The following is a 12,556-nucleotide window of genomic DNA, read 5'->3' as shown; positions in this document are numbered from 1 at the left end:
ATCACTGGTTTGTCTTGGCCAGACTCGTTAAACAACAAACAAGCAAACAAACAGTCCAAAAGGGTGTGTCAGCCTCTCTTTTGACAGGGTGACTTTCAATAGAATGAACATGCATTTACATTATTACGATGGTTAGAGTACATCTACTATCTCTGAACGGTCAACAAAGCTTTTGGTTGAAGGAACAAAATCATACGACGAAACACTAATGAAAACATGATGATTTAGAAAGAATAAAACAATGAAAATTAACTTTTGTTTACGATCTAATACCCAGATACAAGATACAAGTTTGGGTCGTGTCCCCGATGGGCTGTCCCGTGTAACCCCCACAGTTAATATTGTAAAGTAAAACTAAGTGTACATCCTTAAAATGTGCGACACAGCTTCCTGATGATAAAACATGATGATCACTGCAGCGACCACAGCTGACACAGAATGTGAACATATGACTTTGTCCTGGACCCGTAATTACTCGCTCTGAGGAGTGAGTGAGTGGGTATGGTTTTACGCCGTTTTTAGCAATATTCCAGCAATATCACGGCGGGGGACACCAGAAATGGGCTTCACACATTGTACCCATGACGGGAATCGAACCCGGGTCTTCGGCGTGACGAGCGAACGCTTTAACCACTAGGCTACCCGACCGCCCCCTCGCTCCGAGGAACACGTTCACGAATATCCTCGCTACGTCCCATCATGTAACAAAACGAAGACATGCAAATACATATCCAAACTGTCGTGGTATCGACTCAACCCGTGTCTGGACTAACAGTGACAGTCTACGGCAATCTATGAATTTACCTTAGTATCTATTTAACACATCTTAATCATCACCTTTCAATGATCGGCCACTGACGTTATGTACTTGATGTGCATTTTGTGTTTTCCACCTTTATTGACAATAGAAAGAAAAACACGATTTACACAATCCCTTACATACACACGTTGAGGGATACTGGGATGGTAAGCGTTTCTTTCTACATGTTCTATGGTGAATAAGACAATAATGTGGTGTGTAGGACAGGGCTGTACACCACCAAGAAGGATGCGCATGAAGAGTGAGTGAGTGAGTGAGTGAGTTGGGTTAAACGCCGCTTTTAACAGTATTCCAGTTATATCACGGCGTGTCAGCTTGATGTGGGAGGAAAGCCCGAAGTGATGCAGGTCTCAGACATTTACCACTTCGGTGCAACCCACGAGCACGGGTATGGTGCTGACAAACCTAGAAACATAATCGGGGCGAACCGGGATTCGAACCCACAATGATAGGTTTCTGGCGTGCCCAAGGGACGCAACTCTGCACAGCGAATCGCGGCGCCTTAGACGACTGGGCCACCCGTGCCCCTGCGTATGAAGAGACGGGATAAGCAATATGTAATCTAAGTTAAGACATGACCATTTTCCGTTTATCGTAACACTATCTGAGGTATATGTATATATTTCTGTGTTGTAATAATTCTTTATCAGATATAATACTTGGCTGAGGTCAGTAGGGCTATTTCCATAACGGTACTATAGTGCGCCATTTGGTCTAGTATTCGTTAAAATATTTTTAAATATTTTTTTATCAAATATCAAAATTTAATTTTATGAATACCAAATGGCGCACCATAACAATAGCGAGATATATGTTTTCAAAATAATACAAAGGTGCTTTTTGAGAATACTCGTGTTGGGGTCTCGAAGTAGGAATGATACTTTATCGAGATGCAAGGTCTTAGTAGTTCTTTCTTCATACCAGTAAATGATGTTTTTAATTAGGTTTCTAGTCTCATTACAGAGGAAGAAAAGATGTTCTATGGTTTCCGATTCTTTATTGCAAAACGAGGATAAATTTATTTTCACATTTTCCAATATTTGGCAAAAACGATTTAGTTATTATAATTCTATGGATAGGTTTGTACTGAAAGTGTCTTGCTTATTATGCACGGCGGATGTATGAATCATATCAAGTCATTTTGACAGATAGTCTTCAGGTAATGTCAAAGTCAGCTTCGACTCCCACTCCAACTTGACTTGACATGTACTTTAATAATTTATATATGAATTTACAATAGTTAGATAAACGCATATCTAAGAATATTTGACAATGTTTATCTTCATTATTTCTTTCTACCAACTCACCCTTTGCACATGTTATCCAACGCTGTGGGCTATGGTATATTAGTATAAAACATAGAAGATATGCTCCTTTCAATTTAAAGTTTATTTTTATATTTGCAAATGTTTTCAAGTACCCAGTATATGTAAAAATATCTTTCATATATCTAACACCACTTCTAAACCACATAAGCAAGTGTCTCTGAGAGATATAAAATTTGATATAACAAGGGACAAGAATTCCCCAAAATACTTTGTATTTCTGGTAATTGAAGACTCTTGTAATTTGAAACCACATCTTTCAAAAAATCGTTTCTTATTTCCTTTTCTATATTTTTCAGGTATTCTTTTTGAAAATTGGCGATGTTGATATGGCTAAGTTTGCAGATTGTGTAATGCCCTTAATACTCCCATAAACCATTTTAGTATATAATTTTTTATCCATTATATTTTTACATATTTACAGAAGGGTTTATTACCAATCATTTGTAATCCACCCCTCCTATGATAATTACTCCGTTTAAACTTGTCACGTTTTTCCATCCCAAATATATCGGGGCTGAAAAAATATGGGTAAAATGGGGCATAATTTGAGATTTTACGATTGTTATTTTAACTCGTTAGTTGTTGTCTCTTTTGCAAAGAAAAGAAATATTTTCCTCGCTTTGCTCACCTATTTTTCGAAATTTATAGAAATGATATCATGTAGATTCGTGGAGAACATTAAATTTTATTGAAGTTTAAATGGTTCTCTTGACCAGTGCAATGGAATACTGGGACATGACTGTTCATTTGATTTCTTCCTGGAAGCAATTCAAGTAGCCATACATTTATTACAATTGATTTTAAACCCGACGCAATAACATCTTTTCTTTGTATAGTCATCAATTCTAAGAGGCCTTCTTCTGATCCCTTTAGAGCAAAGCATATGCATATTGGAGCGTTAAGTTCTTCTCCTACTTGAAGTTCATGTTTTACGACGCGCTGTCATTCTGACTGACGTACTGGCGTCGTTCTTAACGGACCTTTCTCATCCAATGACGATATTATTTGAAAATATTTGTGATAAACAAACTACAACAGATGTAGAGCGAAATGCGGCGCCTTAGACGACGGGGTCACCCGTGGTCGAACGGGAGATGACTGATTTTTCGGTCAATTGAGCCATCATCTCCAGACAAGGAGGATACTATGTTGAAAGTGAAAATCACCCATGTCCCAAATATCAACTAAACAGCGATAAATCGTGGTTCTCTGCAAAACGATGGTGCTTCATTTGTCAAATCCGTGACATATCAGGACACATTGCGATGATTGCTAGTTCTATCGATGCATCGGGTTTCCGCTATGAACATCTGGAACCGATGCTGGTGCAACGGCATCCGTGGCGGACGTTTTAGAGATCTGTTGATCATGGATGTGATATACCCTGGAGGGCAGAGAGGCTACAACATAAGACATGGGCAACAGTTAGCTGTGTGAAGGGGTACGTCATGGAGGGCAGAAAGGCTACAACATAAGACACGAGGAATAGTTAGCTGTGTGTATGGGGTACGTCATGGAGGGCAGAAAGGCTACAACATAAGACACGGGCAACAGTTAGCTGTGTGTAGGGGTACGTCATGGAGTGCAGAGAGGCTACAACATAAGACACGGGGAATAGTTAGCTGTGTGTAGGGGTACGTCATGGAGGGTAGAAAGGCTACACAATAAGACACGGGCAACAGTTAGCTGTGTGTAGGAGTACGTCATGGAGGGTAGAAAGGCTACACAATAAGACACGGGCAACAGTTAACTGTGTCTAGGGGTACGTCATGGAGGGTAGAAAGGCTACAACATAAGATACGGGCAATAGTTAGCTGTGTGTAGGAGTACGTCATGCAGGGCAGAGAGGCTACAACATAAGATACGGACAACAGTTAGCTGTGTGTAGGAGTACGTCATGGAGGGTAGAAAGGCTACAACATAAGACACGGGGAGCAGTTAGCTGTGTGTCTGGGGTACGTCATGGAAGTCAGAGAGGCTAAAGCATTATACACGGGGAGCAGTTAGCTGTGTGTATGGGGTGCGTCATGGGGGAGGTGTGTTTGTGTGTTGGTGGTGGTGGAGAGAGGGGGGGGGGGGGGGGGGGGGTACAGATAAACTATATCACAAGCACGGGGAAGTGTTACCTGTGTGTTCGGAGTACATAACGATGGACATCATGGAGTGTTTGGGTGTCGATTTAAAGGTGCTATTGAAACACAAGACAAACAGTAGCTGGGAACCTTAGGTCCGTTTAATGAATCGACCTTTGCACTACGAGCGCCGTATCTATAATATATATATACATATATATATACACTACAACCTGATCTAAAAAAGCCAGACTACCTAGACTGAGCTGTGACGGACGGCGGACAGAACACTCCAGGATGATGCGGTCAATCTGCTGCAGCTCACTGCCCACGGACGACACCCGGCTGAAGGGGTGGGGCTCGCTGATGGACGATGACCGCTGGACGTGACTACCCCAGTCGCAACAACGTCGTCCTCGACTCAAAAAGTAACAGATGGCGCCGATAGTGATGACCACCATGGTGCCGCCGCCAACTGCACACCCCAGAATCACAGCGTTACTGTTAACAAGAATCACCATCACTACTGTTTTCAATCATCATCAACATCATAACTATTGACAATAGTTAACAATAATCATCCAAGGCAGGGCGGAACAACACGGCTCAGGTAAGACGGGACTCACCTGACAATACAGCTCAGGTATGTCGTGACTCATCTGACAATACAGCTCAGGAAAGACGGGACTTACCTGACAACACAGCTCAGGTAAGACGTGGCTCATCTGACAACACGGCTCAGGTACGACGGGACTCCTCACCTGACAATACAGCTCAGGTACGACGGGACTCCTCATCTGACAACACAGCTCAGTCAAGACGGGACTCATCTGAGAACACAGCTCAGGTGGGACTGGACTCACCTGACAACACAGCTCAGGTACGACGGGACTCACCTGACAACACAGCTCAGGTGGGACTGGACTCCTCACCTGACAACACATCTCAGACAAGACGGGACTCATCTGACAACACAGCTCAGGTACGACGGGATTCACCTGACAACACAGCTCAGGTAAGACGGGACTCACCTGACAACACGGCTCAGGTAAGACGGTACTCATCTGACATCACTGCTCAGGTACGACGGGACTCACCTGACAATACAGCTCAGGTGAGACGTGACTCATCTGACAACACATCTCACTTACGACGGGACTCCTCACCTGACAACACAGCTCAGGAAAGACGGGACTCACCTGACAACACGGCTCAGGTAAGACGGGACTCATCTGACAACACTACTCAGGTACGACGGGACTCACCTGACAACACAGCAGTACTGGTCATCATCGGGACCACAGCAGCTGTTAGCACACTGAATGTGGTCACGGTGGGCGAGCCCGACCCCTCTGGTCTTTGTGCGACATAGTATACACGCCGACTCTGAAACACAAACACAAAGACTTGTATACCTGCACAAACATGTACATGATTCTATGTCTTCCCTGGACACAACAAATCATGTTTCAGCCTGGGGAACTTTAGCTAATTGCCTCTTCACATCTTGAGATCTACCGTCGTATAGATGCTTTTAGGTAGCCAGAGGCAAGGTTTTGTTTTCTTCAGTGGACCGAACGCCCCAAGTCCTTTTCTTTTTTCGAAATAGCCCAGATTGGAATCCGATGGCTACACCAGTTACTGAGAATACAACCTTGATTGTCATAATGGCGGAGAGGTTTACTTCTCTAAATTTGCAATATTCCAGCCACATCACGGCGGTGATAAATAAATCTTCAACTAAGTAGGCAATCGAACCCGGGACTTTAGAATGACGAGCGAAAGCTTATCACTTGGATGCCAACACATCTTACCAACATTTTCTATAGATAAAATAATTACGGATGCGTCGTTCAAGCCTAGAGCTGAAAAGGGAACGACTACTGCGTAGTGGTTGATCATAGAAAGGATGTGATTGGTTTATTAATTGTACCCCACCCGCCAAGTTTACATCCATATTTTCTAAATATATCACGGTTGCCATTCACATCCACTTGTTCTTCAGGATGGTGAAACTCTTGTGATATTTTGAAACAATTTGGCATATCCACAGACCCGTAAAAGTACATTATATAAAGAACTTTTTATAACCACGGTGCATTCTGATTAGTTTGTCGTGATGTCGCACAAACGGAATAGGTTTTTAATGGTATAAATAATTCATCATTGCTCTCGTGTCTTGTAGTCTGGAGAACAGATCAAGAGTACCGCTGACGTCCCAGTCGTGGATATCGGCGTTTGTTGGTTTAAGGCCTGCGACACTTAAGACATTAAGCATTGTTCCGGACACCATTTGGATGATATATTTTTAATTTTTAAATACTTATCTTTTTAACAAGATAACTATATTTCTGGGGCTAATACTCACTCGTTCTCCCATCCACAACAGCCAACACCAATTATACAAAAGCCCTTGTCGTGACCTTCAAGGAGGGTTCCCACTTTTCAGATATAGAAATCACTCTATAATCCGTGATAATCCCAAGGCCGTAGTTAACTTTTTTTGCCAGGGCGGGGGACAAATATTTGTATAAGTATCACTTGTCCCCCATTTGCATTACGTTATAGTCTGTTTCGGTATGTAGCCTATAGTCAGTTAAAAAAAAAAGTTAAAGTAAATATTATTGTTTTTGTGAATAAAATATGAATACCGAATGATATGAATGTCATTTTATATTTTTAAAAATAAAATAATTGCACGAATTTATCATGAAATATAAATCTATAAATAACCAGACTTATGCGATGTGACTAAAAAGAATCTCTATTTCATTACAAATTCGTGCAAATATTTTATGTTTTGGTATTGTCATTCGGTATTCATATATTATTCACAAACACAGTAGCCAGCTAATCAATATGTATATAACAAATTCATTTTGACATATTTTACACTGGTACACCAACAAATGGGAAACAGCATCTCTATATTCAATGGCAGGAGGGTTCCTTCAGAAGGTTCTTCAGGCCGTTCAGGCGGTCATCCATGGCACGATACATTTACTTTCTAGAACGGATGGAACTGCCCGCCCGTAACTGGCGCAGTGTAATTTCAACATTGGATTGTTATTTTTCTATCAAGTCAATGAATTTATACATGTTGGGATGGCTTGCTGACAATTTCACAATTTTGGAATGCCACCCCTTCGCGTGGTTGGTCTTACGTGGCCCTTGGGTGTTGAAGTGGTTTCGCGTACACTGAACATTCGCAACGTTCGACCCACTGTTCTGTCAGATAGTCAGCAAAGTTTCTCAGGTCCGGATTGTCCATATCTGCAAACCAGGAGTCTTCGATGTCACAAATTCTCAATAGAGGTAGCGCAAAGGCTCGATGGATGAAGGTCGTTCTTAAAGGCAGGCTGGAGGTGGCAATATTTCGCGTTGTTCCATATGGCTTGCCAAAAATGGAAAAGGCAACTCTTTGGATGACATTAAGCATTTCCAGAACTACTAATAACGTCATTGACTGTTCACTGTTGCAGGGCAACTTGCCAGACGACACTTCCATTGAATTCTGGTACATTTCGTAGTCTTAACTCTATTCTGGAAGCCAGAATATATCAAATGCCAACCACAAAAAGAATTTTTGAATGAATCTCATGTTAACCTATGCGTTTGTCATTTTGCAATGATTGTACTTACTTTCTTACTTTGGAGATTTAACGTGCGCTTTCCGACTGATGCGTATTTCGCACACGGGCCCGGCCAGGCCATTTAATGTGTTTCCGAAAGGGGCGAAAGTGGTCTGTGCAACCCAAGAGGGAGGTTCAGGGGTTGCTTAGATTGTTGTCAGTGATACCATTATATATCATTTGGTTAGACATCGTTCACTCTTTTCAAATCAAACTGATTTAACACGGCTAGTTCAGTTAAGACCATAGTACAACCCACTGGCTGTGTGGCCAGAGTTCGCCAGTGAGAAGGTTTTAGTTGAAACAGACTTTAGTCAGCTCTCCACTTGTCCTTGACAAAAACAACATACAACCGACTGGGAACAAACAACAGGTCACAGGCAACAATAACTTGGCGGCCAACCCCCCCCCCCCCCCCCCCCCCCCCCTGGAGCAAAACAATACTCATTGTTGAGACTTCCGCCTTTGACAACTCACACACTCGGGTGGTAAGATGACCCTATACGTTAGACACAACTCAAGCGGAGATGAAACTGAAATTTCTTGTGGCAAAGAAAAGATCGCCGTAGCGTTGATGACCTCAAAGTTCAGGAAAGTGTCCATGATGACGCCTTCCACAATTGCAGGGACTAAACGTCATTGTAAATTGGATACAGATGCTCTGTAATGATGTGGTATATTTGTTACTATATGGTAGTATTCTGGATGTGAAGTTACGTTTAAATTCACATTTAAATTTGGCAATGATGAGTATTGACAAGATACGTGGTAGACTCGGACCCCCGTTTACCACAATTTCCAACAAACAGCTCCACCGCACACATCTAGTCCCATGGACATGTTCGTACTCTCGGTGACCGCCTCCGTGGTCTTGTGGTAGAGCGTCCGCCCGGAGAGCGGAAGGTCCAGGGTTCGATCCCGGGCCGCGTCATACAAAAAGACGTTAAAAGATTGTACTTGTTGTTACCCTGTCTGGCGCTCGGCATTAAGGGGCTAAAACAAGGACTGGTCGGCTCGGAGTCAGTATACTGTGTCTGAGTGGGGTATTCATGTTAAACTGCGGCATGGTATCTCAGTGAGCTAGCACTATAAATCGGCATCAGTCCGGACTAGTACAAGCAGCCACACACACACATACACGTGGACGCGACGTTAAACCCAATTTCACCTCACCTCACCTCGTACTCTCGGTCTATGGATAATACTGGAAATGTTGTCCATGAATTAAGGAGTATTTGTCAACAAAGAGAATAGGGTAGATTATAACATGCTACTGATATATTCAAAGCTGAAAGAGGCGGTCGGGTAGCCTCGTTCGCTCGTCACATCGAAGGGGTCGATTCCCATACATGTACAATGTGAAGCCCATTTCTTGTGTCCCCCGTCGTGATATTGCTTGAATATTGCTGAAAGTCGACGTGAAACCATACTCAGTCACTCAAAGCTGAAGGTATAACCTTACCTTGAGTTAACGCCAAGAGAATTAGACCGAGCAGGAGACGAATCGTACTGTTTGGTGTAGCCATGTGGAGAATATTTCACATATGAATATCCAAATGTCGTAGAACAGATCATAAGCACAACAGCATCACTGGGTGATTTGCTTACACTGTTCAAAGGAGTAGTTGAACTCGCGGGTGCGTGGTGCCTCTCCTGTGGGATGACCATTCAAACACCGGGTGACTGAGTAGCTAGCAGTCACTGTGGCCCAAACTGCCCTTCGGGACAATCTAGAGAGCGGGGAGTCCGGCCCTTGTGACTATCAGCCCTATCTGCGTGTTTTCATCCCACAGGCAATCATCGAAACTGACAAACAAGTAAGGCAAACCTGCCGCACAGGGATTCTGTTTCAAGTATGTACACTTGTGTCCCATTGTTCTCCAACATATACTCACCCAACCATAGCATCGCACAGGTGCTCGTGCAACCAAGGCCCCCCACATACACTCATGCAACTGTAGCCTTAGACAGGTGTTCGTGCAACCAAGGCCCCCCACATACACTCATGCAACTGTAGCCTTAGACAGGTACTCGTGCAACCAAGGCCCCCCAAATACACTCATGCAACTGTAGCCTTAGACAGGTATTCGTGCAACCAAGGCCCCCCACATACACTCATGCAACTGTAGCCTTAGACAGGTGCTCGTACAACCAAGGCCCCCCACATACACTCATGCAACTGTAGCCTTAGACAGGTACTCGTGCAACCAAGGCCCCCCACATACACTCATGCAACTGTAGCCTTAGACAGGTACTCGTGCAACCAAGGCCCCCCACATACACTCATGCAACTGTAGCCTTAGACAGGTACTCGTGCAACCAAGGCCCCCCACATACACTCATGCAACTGTAGCCTTAGACAGGTGCTCGTGCAACCAAGGCCCCCCACATACACTCATGCAACTGTAGCCTTAGACAGGTACTCGTGCAACCAAGGCCCCCCACATACACTCATGCAACTGTAGCCTTAGACAGGTACTCGTGCAACCAAGGCCCCACACATACACTCATGCAACTGTAGCCTTAGACAGGTACTCGTGCAACCAAGGCCCCCCAAATACACTCATGCAACTGTAGCCTTAGACAGGTACTCGTGCAACCAAGGCCCCCCACATACACTCATGCAACTGTAGCCTTAGACAGGTACTCGTGCAACCAAGGCCCCACACATACACTCATGCAACTGTAGCCTTAGACAGGTGCTCGTGCAACCAAGGCCCCCCACATACACTCATGCAACTGTAGCCTTAGACAGGTACTCGTGCAACCAAGGCCCCCCACATACACTCATGCAACTGTAGCCTTAGACAGGTACTCGTGCAACCAAGGCCCCCCACATACACTCATGCAACCGTAGCCTTAGACAGGTACTCGTGCAACCAAGGCCCCCCAAATACACTCATGCAACTGTAGCCTTAGACAGGTACTCGTGCAACCAAGGCCCCCCAAATACACTCATGCAACTGTAGCCTTAGACAGGTACTCGTGCAACCAAGGCCCCCCACATACACTCATGCAACTGTAGCCTTAGACAGGTACTCGTGCAACCAAGGCCCCCCAAATACACTCATGCAACTGTAGCCTTAGACAGGTACTCGTGCAACCAAGGCCCCCCACATACACTCATGCAACTGTAGCCTTAGACAGGTACTCGTGCAACCAAGGCCCCCCAAATACACTCATGCAACTGTAGCCTTAGACAGGTACTCGTGCAACCAAGGCCCCCCACATACACTCATGCAACTGTAGCCTTAGACAGGTACTCGTGCAACCAAGGCCCCCCACATACACTCATGCAACTGTAGCCTTAGACAGGTACTCGTGCAACCAAGGCCCCCCACATACACTCATGCAACTGTAGCCTTAGACAGGTGCTCGTGCAACCAAGGCCCCCCACATACACTCATGCAACTGTAGCCTTAGACAGGTGCTCGTGCAACCAAGGCCCCCCAAATACACTCATGCAACTGTAGCCTTAGACAGGTGCTCGTGCAACCAAGGCCCCCCAAATACACTCATGCAACTGTAGCCTTAGACAGGTACTCGTGCAACCAAGGCCCCCCACATACACTCATGCAACCGTAGCCTTAGACAGGTACTCGTGCAACCAAGGCCCCCCACATACACTCATGCAACTGTAGCCTTAGACAGGTACTCGTGCAACCAAGGCCCCCCAAATACACTCATGCAACTGTAGCCTTAGACAGGTACTCGTGCAACCAAGGCCCCCCACATACACTCATGCAACTGTAGCCTTAGACAGGTGCTCGTGCAACCAAGGCCCCCCACATACACTCATGCAACTGTAGCCTTAGACAGGTACTCGTGCAACCAATGCCTTAGATAGAAACTCATCCCTACCTGGCCTTATACATATATTTGTGCAACCAAGGCCTCACACATGCAGCCATGGCCTCACATAGATATTCGTGCAACCATGGCCTCACATAAATGCTCGTGCAACCATGACCTCACACAGATACTCATGCAACCATCGCCCCAGACTGAGACTCGTGCAACCATCGCCTCACATAGATATTCGTGCAACCATGCCCTCACACAGATATTCGTGCAACCATGACCTGACACAGACATTCGTGCAACCATCGCCTCAGACTGAGACTCGTGCAACCATGGCCTCACATAGATATTCGTGCAACCATGCCCTCACACAGATATTCGTGCAACCATGCCCTCACACAGATATTCGTGCAACCATGCCCTCACATAGATATTCGTGCAACCATGCCCTCACATAGATATTCGTGCAACCATGCCCTCGCATAGATATTCGTGCAACCAAGACCTCACATAGATATTCGAGCAACCATGCCCTAACATAGATATTCGTGCAACCATGCCCTCGCATAGATATTCGTGCAACCATCGCCTCAGACTGAGACTCGTGCAACTATGCCCTCACATAGATATTCGTGCAACCAAGGCCTCACATAGATATTCGTGCAACCATGCCCTCACATAGATATTCGTGCAACCATGCCCTCGCATAGATATTCGTGCAACCAAGACCTCACATATATATTCGTGCAAATATGCCCTAACATAGATATTCGTGCAACTATGCCCTCACATAGATATTCGTGCAACCAAGACCTCACATAGATATTCGTGCAACCATGCCCTCGCATAGACATTCGTGCAACCAAGACCTCACATAGATATTCGTGCAACCATGCCCTCGCA

General features: G+C 44.8%; 1 protein-coding gene across 1 annotated transcript; it reads right to left on the bottom strand.

The window, feature by feature from the left end:
* Positions 1-1,246: 1,246 nt before the first annotated feature.
* LOC124144269 lies at positions 1,247-9,678 on the bottom strand. Its single transcript, XM_046513600.2, has 4 exons — positions 9,315-9,678; positions 5,486-5,606; positions 4,477-4,721; positions 1,247-3,548 (listed from the first exon to the last, which is right to left on the bottom strand). Exons 1-4 carry the CDS (start codon positions 9,376-9,378, stop codon positions 3,427-3,429), a joined length of 552 nt encoding a protein of 183 aa, XP_046369556.2. The 5' UTR covers positions 9,379-9,678; the 3' UTR covers positions 1,247-3,426.
* Positions 9,679-12,556: the final 2,878 nt, after the last annotated feature.

Source organism: Haliotis rufescens, unplaced genomic scaffold (genome assembly GCF_023055435.1).
Source record: "Haliotis rufescens isolate VD_foot unplaced genomic scaffold, xgHalRufe1.0.p SCAF_16, whole genome shotgun sequence".
NCBI lineage: Eukaryota > Metazoa > Mollusca > Gastropoda > Lepetellida > Haliotidae > Haliotis > Haliotis rufescens.
The sequence above is the reverse complement of the archived record's forward strand: the minus strand, read 5'-3'. Positions and strand labels throughout refer to the sequence as shown.